The sequence below is a fragment of the Carassius carassius genome, chromosome 24, assembly GCF_963082965.1.
Source record: "Carassius carassius chromosome 24, fCarCar2.1, whole genome shotgun sequence".
Lineage (NCBI taxonomy): Eukaryota > Metazoa > Chordata > Actinopteri > Cypriniformes > Cyprinidae > Carassius > Carassius carassius.
In genome coordinates this window covers 26,993,479-27,013,418 of record NC_081778.1, presented here as the reverse complement: position 1 = coordinate 27,013,418, position 19,940 = coordinate 26,993,479, and the positions used below count along the sequence as shown (strand labels likewise).

General features: G+C 37.5%; 1 protein-coding gene across 2 annotated transcripts; it reads left to right on the top strand.

The window, feature by feature from the left end:
- Window positions 1-3,865: 3,865 nt before the first annotated feature.
- Window positions 3,866-18,980, top strand: LOC132103334 (SWI/SNF complex subunit SMARCC1-like). 2 transcript variants are annotated; one of them, XM_059508358.1, is made up of 28 exons: window positions 3,866-4,087; window positions 5,036-5,155; window positions 5,950-6,035; window positions 6,166-6,247; window positions 6,386-6,478; window positions 6,573-6,642; window positions 6,784-6,853; window positions 7,555-7,630; window positions 7,787-7,912; window positions 8,234-8,325; window positions 8,723-8,850; window positions 9,044-9,103; window positions 9,194-9,231; window positions 9,418-9,536; window positions 10,254-10,325; window positions 10,448-10,561; window positions 10,676-10,829; window positions 10,917-11,027; window positions 11,109-11,168; window positions 11,354-11,612; window positions 12,593-12,754; window positions 13,744-13,796; window positions 14,065-14,206; window positions 14,839-14,996; window positions 15,178-15,312; window positions 16,211-16,469; window positions 17,259-17,402; window positions 17,526-18,980. In XM_059508358.1, exons 1-28 carry the CDS (start codon window positions 3,902-3,904, stop codon window positions 17,621-17,623), a joined length of 3,267 nt encoding a protein of 1,088 aa, XP_059364341.1. In that variant the 5' UTR covers window positions 3,866-3,901; the 3' UTR covers window positions 17,624-18,980. The 2 variants fall into 2 exon arrangements, with proteins under 2 accessions (XP_059364341.1, XP_059364340.1); XM_059508357.1 differs by having other exon boundaries at window positions 3,867-4,087; window positions 8,210-8,325.
- The last annotated feature ends 960 nt before the right edge of the window (window positions 18,981-19,940 follow it).

Genomic DNA, 19,940 nt, shown 5'->3' with positions numbered 1-19,940 from the left:
ATGTCTAGCAATGAGAAAACACACATAAAATCGTTTTTGACAAGTAGGCTACCTGTATAACATTATCACAGTAATGAACTAGTGACACTGATTTTGAGAATTTCAAAAAAAAAGAAAACGTTTAATTGACTCACCTGTATTTTAAAAGCTCCAAAATTACGTTCCCCTTCAAGAAAAAGATAAAGTTCACTCTATGGGCAAAAAGTGTTCATCAGGAGGCCAGTTGTATTTAAATGAAATTTAAAGGTGTCAATGTTTTATCTATAAATAACCTGATATAAATGTGCTTAATCATGACTGTTTTATGAGGTATGTTTAATAATTTATACATTTATGCAACAACACTAAAGAAACAGACTGATTCTTCAACCCTTTATATATTTAAGATATAAATATGCAGTGCAAATGGATAAAGGACAATATGATCAGTTAATTGATACAAATTAACAGGATGAAATAAAAGTTTTCTTGCAGAGAGGGCAATTGAAGAATGCTGATAATGATCAAAATGATGTTGTGGTGCAGTAAATACTACTGTACATAACAAAGAAATTTAATTTCTACATTAAATAATTAAGTTGAGGCAAGAATTAAAAAATATAAAGTAAATTTCATGTTAGTTATTTACTGATTGTTATCATTGTGTGTGGTGTAAGTATCCAGTTCTCTGTGTTCATTTGGCTTGTAATTTTATTGAGTGGGCATATTATCTTAAAAGGTTAACAGCATGTCTACATGCTTACTTAATAGCATGGTGGTTCTCCAATGTTACCTTGTTAAAGTACATTTTATAAACTTACAGATTTTATTTAATTCAATGCTTACCTTTTACTTAAAATATATGAGTGCAAAATTTGCAAAAGAAAGAAAAATTAAGTAAATCTTACAAATAGTTTTTTTTTCAGTGCAGTAAATTATTGATATTTAACAGCATACTTTTATTACAGTGATAAGCATTACATAATGTAAAATTTACAAACAAAGAGTCAACAAAATTAACTGTGAATTCCCAAATAAACTTAACTTAGAAATGTCTAATTAAACCTACTAATAGTTTAGGCTTTCACTTGGCAAATGTTTGTAAATTAACTAGCCTTTTCTGAGTGAAAAACTTTCCAAGCTTTTTTCAAGTAAATCCTACTCCACATTTTTTTCAGTGTAATTGAAGGAATTGAAGAATGGTAAATGTTATTGCATTTAAGTGTAGAATAGAAGAGGAACGTTTTACAATGTTTAATTCTGTACAGCCTTTCATGTTGTGGCACTTATCTATTTGCAGGATTTGAACACTGTATTGTAAAGAACATTCAGTTTTACTGACCTTACCTTTGAATTGTACCTGGCTCCATAACCCTGTATCTTATACAGGCTAATTCTAAAGAAGTCTCTTGTAATCATACATTAAACAGAACTTTAGCTTCTCAAACTGGCCTTTTTACATAGCCTATTAATGTTTTTTAGTTTGTGCACTGATACCCATAATCTGTTTTGAACAAATCCACGTAAACTAATTAAAGTCTTAAATGAACATTAAATAGAAATATACAGTGTAACCGTATTGACTAACATTAAAAAAAGCTTAATAAATTCTGTAAAATCTATTGTTCATAGTTTGTTAGTTAATGCATTAACTGATGTTAACAAATGAAACCTTGTTGTAAAGTGTTACCAAGTGAGACTTTGTCTGAGTCAAACAAATTTAAGGGTAGCAATTTAATTGATGTTCAACAAATATATAAACAAATGATAAATTAATATTAGATCCCTTTCTACAAAAGTGCTTTTTGTAAATGATCTGTTATCAAAACCTTGATGTGCTCTGTTTGACAGAAACCTTGCTAAATCCAGATGATTACATTACTTTAAAGGATTGTCTGATAGTCTGTTTGATTCTTATTCCGAGTTCACCGTAGCCATATCCAGTCTGTATCCAGATCCGATGGTCACTGCAGTCCCCCAGATCCAGTCTGTATCCAAACCAGATGCACTGTAAAAAAAAGTCTGTGGCAATTACGGTGAAATATTGGCAGCTGTGGTTGCCAGAATTTCACCGTAAAAAATATGGTAGCAACATTTTAGGTCTTACAGAGTTAACTTAAATTCACAAAAAAACAAAACAAAAAAAAAACCTTATTTCATTCACTGATGTAATGTTAATAAACCAGCATATTTTACCATTGTAAATATTTGATATTTGAACCATTGTAATACTGATAACCAGCAAAAACAGGTCATGATGAGAAAGTCACATCATGAATCAAAGCTCATCACAAATAGCTCTTCCACAAGCAGAGAAGGAATATACTAATATAATAGAGAATAATGATTTCTGATGATTTCTTCACACACACACACACAAACACACATACACACATATATATACAGTACAGACCAAAAGTTTGGACACACCTTCTCATTCAAAGAGTTTTCTTTATTTTCATGACTATGAAAATTGTAGATTCACACTGAAGGCATCAAACCTATGAATTAACACGTGGAATTATATATGGAATTATATATATATATAACAAAAAAGTGTGAAACAACTGAAAATATGTCATATTCTAGGTTCTTCAAAGTAGCCACCTTTTGCTTTGATTACTGCTTTGCACACTCTTGGCATTCTCTTGATGAGCTTCAAGAGGTAGTCACCTGAAATGGTCTTCCAACAGTCTTGAAGGAGTTCCCCGAGAGATGCTTAGCACTTGTTGGCCCTTTTGCCTTCTGTCTGCGGTCCAGCTCACCCCTAAACCATCTCGATTGGGTTTTATATATATATATATATATATATATATATATAAAATCAATAATAGTAATGGGTCCATACTACATCTGCATATGTTAATATATTACAACTGTGTATTATTATTATTATTATTACAAATGTTTTCTTCTAAAATGTATTGGAAGGCTGGGAAGGATCATTGCACTAAACATTCTGTTTGACTGGTTTGGTGTATTTGTTTTGTTTTTATACTGTCTTCTGAATTAAAAAAAGTAACATGCAAGATCTAATATTTTTATGGAAAATGTATATATACTACTCTTATTTAATGTGTTCTATAGTATAATACTGAACTGACTTAACTTGAGTAATTATAAAAGTTCACAAATTAGAGAAAAGATTGTTTTTCGAGGCACTTTGTGATTTTTCTTTTCACATACACACAAAAAACTTAATTTGACAAAATTTGATTTCTAGATGATTTGATATTTTATATTAGTGATTTAATCATCTTCAAATATAATCAAGTGGAAATGAATGACTAATAAGCCAATTAAAGCTTCTCTGCTGCCATCTACTGGTTACATGGGTGATTTTATGTCTTTTTTACCATTTTAGTAAGTGTTTGTTTACCACAAAGTACATTTTGGTCATCCCATTAAAAATGCTATTTAAATTGGATAATTTTTAGAGCTTTAAAGGGCTGTAAACAGTTGTGTCATTGAAAAGTGATTGAACTTCTCTCAAAAGTTTGTACATACACTGTTATGAATAATGTTTCATTTGGTTTAAATATATTATGCTTATTTCACTAGTCTGATGGAATAGCAAACAAGCTTGAATAGACAAGTAATGATTAGTAATTATAAAGTTTAGTAATTATAAGTTGTTTTGATTTATCATATCTGGTAACATCAAGTTAACAGTGTTTGGGATGTAGTTTGTTAATAGCTGTAGACATTTTTAAAGGTATATGTGTATTTAAGTTAATTAACATATTGTGGGTTGCTGTAGTAATTTTCAGTAAATATACAAAAATAGTAATTGTACAGTGTGAGACAAATGAAATCTCGCGAGAGTTCCTCAACCAACGACTCTTGCGTCGACAGTTGCGCAGGCGCAGTGTTGTTTTAAAACATTTTCCACGGGCTAGCTTCTATCGCTAATAAAGAAACAATGGCGACAGCGGCGACTGCAGCGGGCGGAACGGGCTCCGGAGGACCATCGGCCGGACAGGCGGGCGCCGGTTCCTCGATCGGACGTAAAAAAGACGGAGGGCCATCTTCCAAATTTTGGGAGAGCTCGGAAACGGTGTCGCAGTTGGAGACAGTTCGGCTGTGGATTGGGAAACATTATAAGAAGGTCTGCGGCTCGTGAGGCGCCCGTTGAATGGGGGCGCGCGCGCATCACACAATAGCTACAAGAAGCGGCACGCTTGCTTGCTTATTGTTTATTTGCTGTTATGATCGATTATTCGAAAGGCTCGAATCAGAGCAGTGGTGCAGATGTTGTTTAGGTCCCAGTCTGGCATTTTAGCCAGCAAGTTTTGCTTTTGTGTTGTTTTAAGCAGAAGTGTTGTGGGCTAAGTTAGCTGGCTCGCTAACGATACTGACTGATATGTGTGATCTGCCGTCATGTTGGTTGTGTCTCAAAATCGGCCAATTTATTGTCTTTATTTTCAACATTTTGACAGGCATGTCCTGTTTTTAAGTCCACTGTTTTATATATCGGAGGTCACTTGGTGGTTCTCGCCACAAAGCTTCGGTTGTTTATGTTGAAGTTTGTTTACCGATTATTTCATGTTCTGGTGGTACCATGATTCAGTAAATAGTATAATATTAGGCATATACATGTTGTACTGAACAATTATAACTGTCCCCCATCATGGTATTTATATGGTACTCTAAGGTATATCATAGTATTTATAATTGTACTGTGTCCATTGAAACCATGGGACTTTTGTTAGTGTGATATCTAACGTTACTCCACAAAGCTAAAACACATGCGTGTATGTTATTTAAATCAAGTGTGATGGTTTTTCTTTGGCAGATATTTGTTGACACTGAATAATTTCACCCTTGCTCTGGCTTGTCCAGTATCAGTCTCCTGTAATGCACTTTTGTGAATGAAGTTCATTTGTTATGCACCTTCAGTATTATTTCCACAAATAATATTGTAATGATTGCTAGAAGGAGAACTTGACTGTAATTTTGTTTTTGTGTGATTACTGAAAACAGCAACATAAAGATGCAATACTTTGGTTTCTGATTGATTTTCTGGTATTCATTGTTGGTTTTAATTTTTCTGCAGTATGTCCAAACCGACTCTCCTACAAGCAAAACGTTGGCTGCGCTGGTGGTGCAGTTGCTGCAGTTTCAGGAGGATGCATTTGGACGTAGAGTCAGCAATCCTGCTCTTACCAAACTACCTGTAAGTCTCGGTTTGCAGTGTTTACACTTCTTGTTCTTCACATTCCAAATCTAATAAGACTCCTCTTCGAAACACAACTGAAGATAGTCTCCCCATTGAAAGTCCATTCACCCAAAGTTCATAAAATAGAAGTAAATGTAATCCATAGGAATCGAGTAGTTAAATCCTACAGTAGTTGAAGTCGCTAATGAAGACAACATTTATAAGATGAACAACTTTAAATCAGGCTTTTATTCACATATAAGCACTGATCAATGCACATAAATAGAGCACATCAAATATAGTAAATAGAAGCTCATACATACTTATGTCACACAAGAACCAATGAGGTTTGTTATAGCGCAATGAGCTGCTGTTGATCATATTATGATGGGCTCTATGTATGTGCGTCAATTGATGTTTATGTGAAAATTAAAGTCAAAATTTATTCATATGTAAAATCATATAAAGTGATTGTCTCTTTAGAAAGCTTGAATTAAACAACTCATTCATATGGTTTCTTTTACAATCTCTCTGTGAAATGTTTGAAGATTGATATCTTCATTGTGTTTCAAAGATGTCTTATGGATTTGGAATGAAATGAGGTTGAGTAACTGACAGAATAGTCATTTTCAGGAGAATTATCCCTTGAAAGTGCACTTCATCATTCCTCTCTATATTGTAACTTATTACTTGACTTGTGACACATTTCAAGTACATTGCCATGTTCTTGTGTTACAGTTCTGCAGAAATGTAAATTTTTACATAATTGTAAACCAAATGGGAAATTTCATTAAGTCATTCTGTCGTTCTAGGCAAAGAGCTTTCTGGATTTCAAACCTGGAGGAGCCCTTTGCCACATTCTGGGTTCTGCATACAAGTTCAAAAGTGAGCAAGGCTGGTGAGTACAATTTCAGGAAGGGTGAAAAAGAGAGTTGGGATAATAACTGTAATGACAACACCCTCAAAGCAGTAATGTTTTAAAAGATAATGCTAATATGATTAATATTGATTTGCCTGAATTTCTTCAGGAGGAGGTTTGATCTGCAGAATCCATCCAGAATGGATCGAAACGTGGAGATGTTCATGAATATTGAGAAGACTCTTGTTCAGGTAACAATCCTTGTGCTGGGATAATAGGACTCATTTTAAATGTACTTTGTTGATTTTTTGTCACTCTTGGTTCTCCCAGTCCTGAATATGTAGAATGTTCTCTGTATGCAATAATGTAGATCTCATTCTTCCCTCCAGAACAACTCTTTCACCCGACCAATTGTGTACCTTGTGTCTGACATGGAGCAAAAGCAAGCCAATAAGCTCAAAGATATCATTAAGCGACATCAGGTAAAAAAATGATGATCGATCAAGTTGTTTCTAAAATTCCATCTTGTGTTTTTTTTTTTGCACTTATTTGTTTTTGTTTCACTCAAACTACTAGGGAACCATGACTGAAGATAAGTCAAAGGCCACTCATATTATTTACCCCTCCACAGCCCAGGCGGAAGAAGGTTGGTGTTTGACTTTTATAACAGAAGAGTTCTAGATGAACAAAAGTCTTCTCCTATCTTCCTTCTTAAGTAATTTAATTTAATAGGACATTATATTTGTTTTCTTAAACTTACCTTTTGAATTCTGCTTTTGCCTTCCAGAGGAATGGCTACGTCCCGTCATGCGCAAAGACAAGCAAGTTTTGGTTCACTGGGGCAATTATCCTGACAGGTAGGTAGTGTATATATACACACACATTGTATGTTGGTGTAAAAAAAAAAAGGAGAATTCTATATTTGTTTAATATCTATTGGATATATAAATATATTTGCATATGTAAACGCGCTTTCCTTTACTTTTAAATATCTTGTATTTTACTTTCATTTTTTAATTAGCTGCAGTTCTGTTATATATTACACAGAACATTAGTTAACAAACCTAACAAAAATACCCCATGTTATAGGCCTAATATAAAATAAATAACTTGCAGAAAAATTAAATATAAAAAAAAAAACACGGTGGAACCAAATCAATAAAAAAAGAAAAAAAATCACCTTCGGAAAAAATGTCAAAAGTCAACAGGGATTTCAAAATCCAAAATATTGCCAAACAGGCGCTTTTGCATTTCGTTCTGATATACCATCTTCCGCCATCGTCTTGTCTCTCTCCCCTCACTCTCTCCCCTGGCAGTCAGCTCGACTCACTCTCCAGACGTCAAATCTGTGATTCGACTGTCGTTCGGTACACTGCATTGTGCAACCGCATTCAGTTTTTAATTGTGGTGTCTTTTGTCTAACTGAACTAAATTATTTGTATTACTTAAAAAAAAAAAAAAAAAGAAAAAAAAAAAAAGTAAACACTGAATATCGCATCAAGCCTAATATTGTCTATCTCTCAGTTCTTATGATATTTATGATTGTTTAACTCTCCAGTTATGACACATGGATATCAACAAGTGATGTGGATGGAGATGTTGAGGATCCACCAAGTTCTGAGAAACCATGGAGGGTAAGGGGATCTGTAAATATTGTGATGTTTCCTAATTCACAGTTTTAAAATAAACACATTTCAAAAGGCTTACGTTATTAAGCATAATCATATTGTAAGCGATACAGCCAGATTACATTTTGCAGCTTTTCTTAGTATGCTCTGTGATCCTCTCAGGTGCATGCAAAATGGGTCATCGACACGGATGCTTTCAACGAGTGGATGAATGAGGAAGATTACGAAGTGGATGAGAACAAGAAGCCTGTGAGTTTCCGCCAGCGAATCTTCCCAGGGGAGGAAGTGGTAAGAGACCCAAAGACATGAGCACTAAAGAAACGGATATGGTGCATGTTCTGATTTTCATTGTGTTGCTAAGCCAGACTCTTTGAGGTCTTGGCAGGGTTTGTTCTGTCACGGTGTATGTGTCTGTCAATCATCCTCTAAAGCTCTTCCTTGCTGCCTCACCCTCACGTACCTCACCCACCCACCCAAATATCCCCTCAGCAGCACCCCCCCCCCCCCCCTTGTGTGTAAAACCGTTCCATTCTCTCATTCTCTCGCTCTTTCTCTCATCCTTCACCCCTCCATGGTTCTGATCAGTCTTCCCGTACACCCGATCGAAAGGACCGCAAGTCCCTGGTTGCCGGCAAGAAGAGGAGACGCTCTCCATCCCCACCCAGCACCCCTGCAGAGTCCCGCAAAAAGGGCAAGAAAGGGTAACTGTCTTGTTGGAGTCTGTTAAATATATGCACTACAGTTCAAATATTTGGATTCTGTAAGGAATTGGATTATATGTTATTATATAATATGTTTTTTGGAAGAAGTTTTTATTTTCTAAAAATTCAGAAAAAACAGGAATATTATGACACAGTATTACAATTTGAAATAGTTGATTTATTTTTCGGTATGTTTTAATGTAATTTATTTTTTGTGATGGCAACACTGATTTTTCAGCAGCCTTTTCTCCAGTCTTCAGTGTCACGTGATCCTTCAGAAATCATTATAAGATGTTGATTTGCTGCTTTTCATACAAGAAACATTTCTTGTATAAAATGTAATTAGTCACGATCATTTTAATTGTAGCAGTCTCATTCATTCATTTACTTCAAACAGGAATCCTGGGTCGCAGGGGAGGCGCCGTGGACATCAGAATGATGACGAGCAGGATGAAGACCTCACAAAGGACCTGGAAGATCCCTCGCCTGTGCCAGGAATGGAGGAAGTTACGTTGCCAAAAAATGGTCAGTCTTCATTAATGGTCCCTTATTTGAACTGGTGGTGTTTTCTGAATGATTCGAAGGAATTCTGGAATTGATTTTCGATACCCAACCCTACTTTACATTGAAAGCTTTTAAATGTTATTGTATTGAATTGTCTCTCTGATGCATCATCATCAGCTGCTTTGCTTAATGTCCTCTGCCTTATCGCTTGCAGTCAATCAGAAGAAGGACAGTGAGAACACACCAATGAAAGGCGGAATGATTGCTGATTTGGGTGAGTGTTTTACTTCATATTTGTTTTGGGTATGAATATATCTTCTCTGAGGAAATTTAAATGATCACATAATTTTTATTGCCCTCTTAGATGACCAGGAAGATGATTCACTAGCATCTGGAGGCAAGGTAGGTTGTAAATCAGTGTTTCTGGAAAGTTCCTCTCCACCATTATAATAGATGCACAGCATTATGTTGATAACAATCCTTGTGTTTTAGCCATAAATTAAGTAGTCTATCAATATATGACTTTAATGCCAAGCCATTTATACTGAATCAAATGGTTCTGAAAGTGTTACAAATCATAATTGATAGGAGGAGGATGAGCAGGGCAAGACAGAGGTCAATCGTCTGATCGACTCTGAGGACAACGTGACTGAACAAACCCATCACATCATTATACCTAGCTATGCTGCCTGGTTCGACTACAACAGGTATCAAATACCCTCCACCACGTGCTGTAGCAATGTCCAGAGAGCTTGTTTGGATGGAAATGATGTTATAGACCTGTGGTTCTCAACCTTTTTGTCCATCACAAGTTTTGAAGACTCTCACTCATATATGCTGTGATATCTCCTCTGGTATGTTCTGCAGTAGTTATGATAAAGGTCATTCTTCTTTTTCAAAGGTCAAATCTCCTTTTTTGTGTGTATTATTATTATTATTATTATTATTATTGTTAAAAAGCTAGGGATTGTCAGTATTAAATTAACTTCAATTATTTTAAGAACTGTTCTTTAATGAAACGATAGTTGCATTTTGCCATGAAGTAGTTCTGTATTTTTAATGTAAAAAGATTTTCATTTTAATTTGAATTATTTGACTTATAAAGTAATTTAACTTAAGTCACCCCTGGCCCCTTGATTGATAACCACTGTATTAAACAAACATCATGTGGTTTAGAGAATAATTTTTGGTTAAGCTGTAATGTAATTTTTTTTAAGTAAAATTTTTTTGCAGCTTAACCAGTTACAGCTACTAAATATATTGAAACTTTGCAACGATTTGTATCTTGACCTATGCAAATAATCTTGAATTTATCCAAAAATATAATGCATAATATTTGCCTATTTTTTTTTTCTCAGTTCAATCCTGGAAAAAATCACTAAACCTTTTCCCTGAGTTGTGAATGTCATTTCTTTTTTTCCCAGTATACATGAAATTGAGAGGCGTGCCCTTCCAGAGTTCTTCAATGGCAAAAACAAATCTAAGACTCCAGAGATGTAAGTTTGCACATTAAAATATCCTCATTTTAAATCATTATGCTCGCATGTTTTTTTGTGGTTCTCTTACGATTCATGTTTGTTTTTCTGTTCCAACTTCCGTACTATTACCTATTCCTCAGCTATCTGGCTTATCGCAACTTCATGATTGACACATACCGGCTGAATCCTCAGGAGTACCTGACCTCCACTTCCTGCAGGAGGAACCTCACTGGAGATGTGTGTGCAGTCATGAGGTCAGAACTTTCATTAGAATATTATGCAGAGAGTCTTGCATGATGTTAAATAGGATTATTTCTTTTAGTTGTTATTGTATATTTTACCTTCAGTGTTGTCTCTTTTTTTTCCAGAGTGCATGCCTTTTTGGAGCAGTGGGGGCTGGTGAACTACCAGGTTGACTCTGAGAGTAGACCCCTCCCCATGGGCCCTCCACCAACACCACATTTCAACGTTCTGGCTGATACTCCCTCTGGGTTGGTGCCGCTGCACCACCGTCCTCCACAGGTGAGACTGGGGTGACTTCCCTTTTAATTCTCAAAAGGCACAAACTTTGTTAAAAAGTTGCAATAAAGTCTCTGTTTTTTATTCCAGGTTCCCCCTGCTCAGCAGATGCTGAACTTCCCAGAAAAGGGCAAAGACAAGCCAACTGACCTGCAGAACTTTGGTCTACGTACAGATATTTACTCAAAGAAGAATCCCAAGGCAAGTCGCCTAATATTTGGAATTTTTCACTGCTTTTTCTTTTATCTTTCGTAATTCTTGATGTGATCATTTGCCTTACAGGGTAAAGGGGCTGCTGGTGGCAGAGAGTGGACTGAGCAGGAAACGTTGCTTCTGTTGGAGGTCAGCTATGAATCATTAAAGGGGTTTTCATTAAGACCCTAAAGAATCATATCAGCTTGTGGAAAATAAGCATTCGATGACCCCTTTAAAATAAAACAGTGGGCCTCATAAGCTCATCTACACCATAAGATTCTCCTTTCACACTGTTTTGTTTTTAACAGTATTATTTAAACTACTAATTCCAGGCTCTGGAGATGTATAAGGATGACTGGAATAAGGTTTCAGAGCACGTGGGCAGCCGTACACAAGATGAGTGCATCTTGCACTTCCTGCGGCTGCCCATAGAGGATCAATACCTGGAGAGCTCTGAAGCCTCGCTAGGCCCTCTGGCTTACCAGCCGGTCCCCTTCAGCCAATCAGGGAATCCTGTCATGAGCACTGTTGCATTCCTTGCCTCTGTGGTCGACCCGCGTGTGGCGGCAGCTGCTGCCAAAGCAGCTTTGGGTATGTTGTCAAGTTTTGGTGTATCCACTTTATTTTTAATATGAGCGAGTGTGACCATTTGTTACTTTAATGTGCTAGGCTTCCGTTGTCGTTAATTGCAAATACTTTTTTTTTTTTTTCAAATATTAAAGAAATTACCCCCAAAATATTAAGGCATCATTGTTTTAAATGAGAAAAGTAATGACTACACATGACAAAAAAGTAGCTTTAGATGCTTCTGAAGAGGCATTTAGGTTTCCCAAACTGTTCAGAGGTGGCATGAATTAATTGCATACATGATGCTATGAATTAATGGATTCTTAATGAGATATTTTTATTATTATTATTTTTTTAAATGAAATGATACTCTAAATATGAAGCCAGGAATAGGTGGCAGCAAGTCTTAATGAGTGGCCCATTCAGTCATTCATACAACTGATTTGTTCAAACGACTTGTTCGGAAACTTAGCAAGTAACTGGCTTTGTAAATGGCTCATTGATTCAATTCAATTCGTTAAAAACTGCTCATTCGTTCTAACAAAACATCGCTGTGTATTGCTTGGAGAAAGGCACAACAGTTCTCTTGTGGCTTTGTTTTGAATTCTTTCTGTTGCTATAAAATATTATTGCTACAAATATTAATTTGTTTACTGAACCATTGTATAGAATCAATTTCACATTTGCAATAGTGCAGATACATGTGGGACCCCCCCCCCCCCCCCCCCATAATTGTTTGCACCAAATTAACCTGAGGAATTGACGGCACCTTGTTATTATATAACTTTAATTTATAATAATCATAAACACCCTGGTTTATAGCACAAAACCAGTTATTCTTCTAATTATTCTGCAGTGTCTATTGATTAGGAAGTCTCACAAATTTAGTGAAAATAGCTTCTGCATTGCAAAACAGGGTGGTTATGAAACTTTAATAGCTCACAGTGAACAACATTGTGTGCCATTGTGTATTTTAAGATGATGTTACTGTCCATTGATTATAGAGGAGTTCTCGCGTGTGCGTGAGGAGGTTCCTACGGAGCTGGTGGAGGCTCATGTGAAGAAGGTGCAGGAGGCTGCACGCAGCACAGGAAAAGTAGACCCTGCGTTCGGCCTGGAGAACAGTGGCATTGCTGGCACAGCTCCTGAGGAACCAGAGAAAACAGGTAATTTTGCATAAGGTGAAATTAGCTCTGATGGGGTGGGATTTCCATGTCGTTAATTGTTCCTCTGTAGTTCTAGCTACCTCCACTAGGTGGAAGCAGATCAGTACTTATGGACAAATGGACAAACCCAATGACCCTCATTGGCTGTGCATGGACTTGTTGTTATTTAATAACAATTAGTCAAATTAAAAAGAACATGATACAAATTTCATCTATACACCTCTCTAAAATCTATAGACCTTGTGTAATAATACATTAATTATGTGAGACAACACAGCACTGGAGGTAGCATGTATGACTGCATACAATGGTAGCTGATGGCATTATGCAGCACTGGCAGATGGGGCACAGTCTTGGGAGGGGTTGAAACTGGGTCAGTGGAGTGAACTAGTGTGACATGGTGTGCCAGTGCAGGATTTGCCACACATACCTTATTAAAGGCAACAACGTCATGTGTGCCACAACTCTTTGTTCTGCTCTGATGCTCTAATGACTGTTCATAAGGTCATTCACTCATTTGGTCACCCTGTTCTATTCTTTAATGGCTGGTTCCTTTTTTTGGTTTCTGAGTGCTGTCACTCTTTAGTTTTGACTTTGCCATGCGTTTGTTTGATCGTGTTCACACTAATGCTTCATTCATTGTTTTATCACGGGTATAAATTACATTTTAGAATATATTAAATCAGAAAATGGTTACTTTAAATTGAAATATAACATTTAATATTCTTTTAGGTAATGTAATATGCAATATGCAAGTTATAATTTACAGTATTTGTTTTACTGTATTTTTGACCAAGTCAGGTAAAGAGGGACTTCAATAAATCAATCAATAAAATAAATCAATAAAAATCAATTTAAGAAGAAAATGCATTTCTTTTGCCTTTTTGTCCAATACACTCCACCATCTGGCACTTGGTGTTTTAATTAGGGCCAACTTCTTGGAATTGCTCCGTTTCTTATTATGAATGTTTGTTTTCCTTTACTCACAGAACCTACAGAGACTGAGAAGATGGACACTGACTCGGACTCCCAGCCTGATAAGGTCAGATATGGCCCTGCCACCAGTAACCAGATGTGTTCCTACTGTCATGTTTATGGTCTGATTGGAATCGAATCAGAAGTGATTATTTCGAGCACTGCTGGAATGCAATGCACTTCTTGCAATGCACCTTTTTACATTCTGTTTCTCCATATTGAGTCTAGTTCTTCGAAGCATATCTTCTATGTAGTCATCTGTACCAGCGCTTCATTTGCTTTTCACTTGTTTCATGTTGTGTAACTCGTGTCATTTCCCATCTCATCTGTTGCAGGCGGAGTCAAAGGATGAAGCAGAGAAGCCCAGCGAGTCTGCGGAAAAGCCGACAGAGACGGAGAAGGAAAAGAATGAGACTACAGAGAAATCTGAGCCACAGGATGACGAAGAGAGTGAGGGAGGAGAATCCAAGACAGCAGGTACAGACTCTGACAACCACAACGGCAACAAATGGACATGGGCTTGTCTGAAATCTGCTTTATCCTTGTTAAATAGAGACATGCTTGCTTTTTTTTTTTTTACTCCGTTGTGCCAAACCTTTATTGGTTTGTTTCTTCTGCTGAACACAACATAAGATATTTTGAAGAATGTAGGTAGGTATGGGGAAAAAAATACTATGAATGTCATGAGAGACCAACAACTGATTGGTTACCCACATGGTTCAAAATTTCATCTTTTGCTTATATATATATACAGTACTGCCACAGTTCTTCTGGATTGAGTCTGTCTCAGTTTGTTCTGTTTTTTCATGTTATTCCACTGATGATGATGATGATGATGATGATGAGATCAGATCTCTGTGTGTGGAGCACTGGCTGCTGTCAGACTCCTTGTGCAAACAAAAATCTCATTGGATTATTACAATTAATGACAAAAAATTTGTTTGGAAATGTAAACTGATATTTACTACTGACACACTACAGCAAAATATCGAAATTACTTACTTAAAACCATTTCATTTTTGTTGGTGAAAATACTAGTGGCCTAAGACTTTTGCACAATACTATATATATACATTTGTTGTTGTTATAATTTTGTTACCTTGTTCCAGAGAAAGACAAAGAGGAGGACATGGAAACCACAGAGGAAGGGAAGGAGGGCGAGGAAGAGAAGGAAGTGGGGAAGAAAAAGCTTGAGTTGGATATCGGAGAGGGTAACATCTCCACTGCCGCCGCTGCTGCTCTGGCCTCTGCTGCCACAAAGGCAAAGGTAATGCATCCCAGATATGGCTCTCGCTGCAGCAGGGACTGGGTTTAATGTATACCAATTCTTTAACTTCCTTTGCTGGCACCAACAGAAACTGTGCTTTGTGCAGCTGTCTCCAGTCAAAGTCTTTTTATCACCCTGGCGGCTAACTTGATTTCATGCATGTTGTTTTTGTGTGTCTCAGCACCTGGCTGCAGTGGAAGAGAGGAAGATCAAATCTCTTGTGGCTCTTCTGGTAGAGACTCAGATGAAGAAGCTGGAGCTCAAACTCAGACACTTTGAGGAGCTGGAGACCATCATGGACCGTGAGAAGGAAGCTGTAAGTATTGCGGATTGTCTTTGGTGAATCTGACTGTCAAGAACATTTCACCCTGAAATCACAAAAAAAAGAAAATAAATTTATAATAGCAACTACTGATATGCTTTAGAGTTTGTCAGTGGAAATGCAAACATGCATCATTTCTGCATTATGCATCAAATGCCTCATTTCTGTTGGTCTTTATAAAGTTCACTCATCCTCTGAACTGTGCTGTGCCTTCTTCTTTTGTATCATGTAGTGTTATGTCTACACATCTGAGGCGCTGTCCACAAGAGGCTTAGAAGGCACTGCAGAATGCTTTAGCAAATGTAGCTGAAGATAGTAGCCCAATTTAGGTGCTGTAAATAGTGCTTGAAGGATGTCTTTATATAGCCCAGTCCAGGAGTACTTTATTTCCTTCTAGTGTTCATAAATTCACATAAATTCACTAAATACATCTTTGTTTTTTGTTAAGCATGTTGGCAACCTCTGCACAGTCTAGCAACACCCACTGTTTCTTAAAAAAAAAAAAAAAAAGGTTGGTTACTGTAATAGTGTTTTCTGCTCACGGAAACATTTTTTGTGCTGTTTTAGTGGCATGAATCGGGTTCATGCTATATTTGTGATGCATACTTTTCGTGAGCCTTTACTTAAACTTCCAAAGCTGCAGCATAAAGATGGCATGTGTAACCATTGTTGGCATTCATAGCCGGTCCACACTGGTTCCCGTTGGCCATATTTTTTTTTATTAATTTTTACATTTAATACAACATTCAAATGGTTTGAAGGTACTTCTAATGATTTGATAAGCAATTTGAAATAGTGTTCTGTGTGAGTAAAGCCCTAGTAATCAATTTAAACCATCCCTTATTTCCCATCAGACTATGAGTTGATTTAACAAGAGTTTTTCTCTTTATAGCTGGAGCTCCAGAGGCAGCAGCTTTTGACAGAGCGACAGGCTTTCCACATGGAGCAGCTGAAGTATGCTGAGATGAAGGCTCGTCAGCAGATGGAGCAGCAGGCAGCTGCGCAGCAGAATGCAGGAGGACATCACGGACCACCTCCACATGGACCCCCTCCAGGCATGCACCCTGGACACCCAGGACATCCCGGGCACCCTGGCCCTGGATATCCCCCCATGCACCATGCCATGGGTCCCCACCATGCCCCTCAGACAGGTCAGCATGCACCCTGATCTTCTGGTTGTGTGTTTGAGGTCTTCTGTTGGGTTGCTCTTTTTTTTTTATTGAGCAAAACATTCATTCCAGGGCTGCATTCTCAGAGCGCACAAACAAAAAGCCACCTGGAGAACAGCTTGAATTGTCTTTCAGAGCTTAACACGGCTCTTTTTAATATACAGCATGTCCCCCAGTAGTCTACACTGTACGACTGTCATGTTACATGATTTGATTTAAACATTAATTTTGGGCTTGTAATGAGGACCTAAATTACACTTGTGTGTTTGGAATGTGGCATAAAATAATCGTATTTCAGTTGTGTTTTATAATCATTGGAAGCTGAACTTTGATTAATCGCACATCCCTAATCAAGAGACTCATAAAAAGGTTTCTTTATTTGCCATTCCACAAATTAAGACCTTTTTCAGTTCACACATCTAAACACTTAAATCAATATATATTTACTTGAGATGTGAAATGAATATATTTAACAAGTTAAGTGAGTTTATGCTTAAACCAAGAACAAATATCTGTCAGTGGGATCAGAATAATAAACGTGTTTTCCTTTTTAAAAAGCTAGATTTTCCCGATTTGCAGACATTTTTTACCCTTATTTTAATCATTCTCTATTTTTCTTCTCTCCCTTTTAATTTATTTCCTTATTTGGTCTTAAGGTTCTTAAATACCTCCACAAAACCTGCAGAAACCCTGTTAATTCTTTTCCAAAAGTGAATATTCTGTAGCACATCAATGCGTCTCTTTTCAAGTGTCTTTTGTTGCTTTATTCAGGACCAATGGTTGGACCAGGCCAGCCCATGCCAAGTCAGCCTATGCCAGGACGAATAATGCCTGGACCTCCCCTAGTTGGACCCCCACAGGGTGGCATGCCGCCCATGATGGGACCTCGACACCCTGGACCACCCAACGGCATGTGTGAGTATCCGTTCTGTCACTAGATCCCATACTCTTGTTCTTCCACAATGCACATTTGTCCTGGGCTCTATATATATTTTTCGCCTGCATTTTTTTTAAAACATCATCATTGTCTTCTTATAGACCAAGTTCCACCTCCAACCTCACAGCCTGATGGGATGCCCCCTGGCCCAGTGGGACCTCCTGTATCTGCGCCCCCTCCTCGTGCTGCTGAAAACTAAACTATTCCCCCCGTCCCTGCACACACTTACACATCCACATGCAGATACACACGACTTAAATCCAGATTAATCTGGGATCCCCACAGACCTGCAGTCTTTTCCCTCATAGTTTCGCCTTGCTGATGGTTGGGTCATCTCTAAATCCTCTCGTTTGAGCTGAGCACTCACCTCCTCACCCGTAAACATTCACACGCTCAGGGCACAGAGTCAAGAGTGCTGCCTTTCCTGGGTCTCTTGGCTAGTAATAGCACTGGCTTCTGTTTCATTTCTCTTCCCTGTGTTTGTTTTCAAGAACGTTCTGCAGACTCCTGCATTTGAAGAGAAACATTGCTGCAGGCGTCTGGCTCTTCCCTGTAATGTGACTGATGGAATCATATTTGTATATTGTGCTAATCCACGTAAGCTAATCATTCTAATATCGAAATCAAATCACACTGTAGCTACGAGCCGGCCCGTCTGTGGTGCGCAGAGAACTTTTCCAATGCCTTTCGTGTTTGTGGTACAGTATCCATTTCAGCAGGGTTCCCGGTGGCTTCCTTCCTTGAGCACATCTAGCTGATAATCTACCTCGCCGGTGCAATTGTATTTAATCTGTGCTTGGAGTGTAAAGCAGATTTGCTTTATGGTACTCTGCTTGATCAGCCACGCTGTGACCCAGAGATCAATGAGAGATCGTAACTCACACCGCCACAAGTGCTCCACTGTCCTAAACGCGTCCTGAGTACTGTACCCCCGAACGAGAGCACACCAAACTGCTGTTTTTAGAGATGTACCCACAAATGCATTAAACTTTGTTTGCTTCAGATACTGTGCAGATGTACGAACACACACACACAAACACACATTAAAAACCTTTGTTTTGTTCTCTTGGAGAATGCAAATGGAGGTGTATATGGTATCACACTGAAGTGATGGAGAAACTTTGCTTATCTTAGGTGTAGCTGGCCTTTTGTGCTCCTCCCTTAGGTGCTGACAGAGTAGCTGCCCCGCCTCGCTCTACCTCTCTCACTTTACTACCTCTCTTCTCTCCTTCTCTCTTCCTGTTATGGCTGTTCTCTCTATCTTTTCTTTATGTGTGCCCATGTGACTGCTGCATTACTGCTGTGTGGAGGCTGTCGTCCTCCTCCTCCTCAGGTGAACCAAGCCCTCACTTCAACACGGCCCACTCCACTACACACACAAACACACACACACACACACGCAGATACATGCATAATTCCTCTTCCAAAACTTTCCAGGCTGTATATCACCGAAAAATGGGGTGAAACCCTGCCCTCCCCAATCTGCATATATATCTTTTATTGCTTTTTATTTTATGGTAATGTATTTTTAAGAAAATAAAGTTTGTGTAGACTCAGTTATCGCTGTTCTTGGAAGTTTGTAGCTTTCTCTTTTCATTTTCAACCGGCACATTGATACTGAGACCTGAACACTGTCTAAATAAAGTGGGTTTTGTTTTTGTAAGACTGCTTTCCGTTTCCTCGGATTTATATTTTTGATGTATTCCTAGGTTTCTGGGAGTTTGACTTTTAAGAGTGTATGAATCTGAGAAATCAGAAGAAACTAAAAATCTTCATTTAAGTTCATACTCGTAGTAAATTTGATAATTTTTGTACAGTAATGCCTTCATGGATTTTTTTTTTTTTTTATAAATTCTCTATCATAATAATATGCAAGTCATAATAATAATGCTAATAGTAATTAGGAACTTTTTATCTCCCAAATCTTTTTTTTTTTTGTTTTATAAACAATTGCTCATCATTTGCTCCAAATGCTCTTTGGCAAATATAAATCCTGCTCAGTGAGGATGAAAAAATGTGCAGGGATTAAAACAACAACCTCACGTAATGTAATCTCTAACCCGGATAACCCAGGATGTGTAGAGCTGGAACGTGTTAGACTGTGCCCGATAAGATATTGGTTTAATTTTTTCCCCAGTGTGGTTTTTTCCTAAAGATTGGCACTTTAAAATAATTACCCACTAGAGGCTATGCATTAGTAGTTTCAACCCACAGCGAAGTTCCTGATACCTTTATTACACGTAATGCAAAACATTGAATGTCTTGTAGCTTTTTATAAAACCGTAACAGCAGTAACAAAAGACTGCTTTAAGAGTTGCATTAAAAAATCTATTAAGTAATAGTTCATTAACTAGCCTGTTGGATACTTGGCAAGTTAGTACAGTAATATTACCAACGTTTTGTCACATGCTTGTATCTAAAATTAACAGCAGCCTCTAAAATCATTATTTGTGGGAAAATCTGAATGTGGTGGTTATTTCTAATATTTTAAGACATTATGAATACAGAACTGCAAT

What these genes read in the sequence shown, in the direction of transcription:
- LOC132103334 (XM_059508357.1), top strand. Translation starts at nt 3,902, where the DNA reads ATGGCGACAGCGGCGACTGCAGCGGGCGGAACGGGCTCCGGAGGACCA. An exon ending in TGCACCACCGTCCTCCACAG is followed by an intron (nt 10,830 to 10,916) that starts GTGAGACTGGGG and finishes TTTTTATTCCAG; the next exon opens with GTTCCCCCTGCTCAGCAGAT. An exon ending in TGCTGCCAAAGCAGCTTTGG is followed by an intron (nt 11,613 to 12,592) that starts GTATGTTGTCAA and finishes CATTGATTATAG; the next exon opens with AGGAGTTCTCGCGTGTGCGT.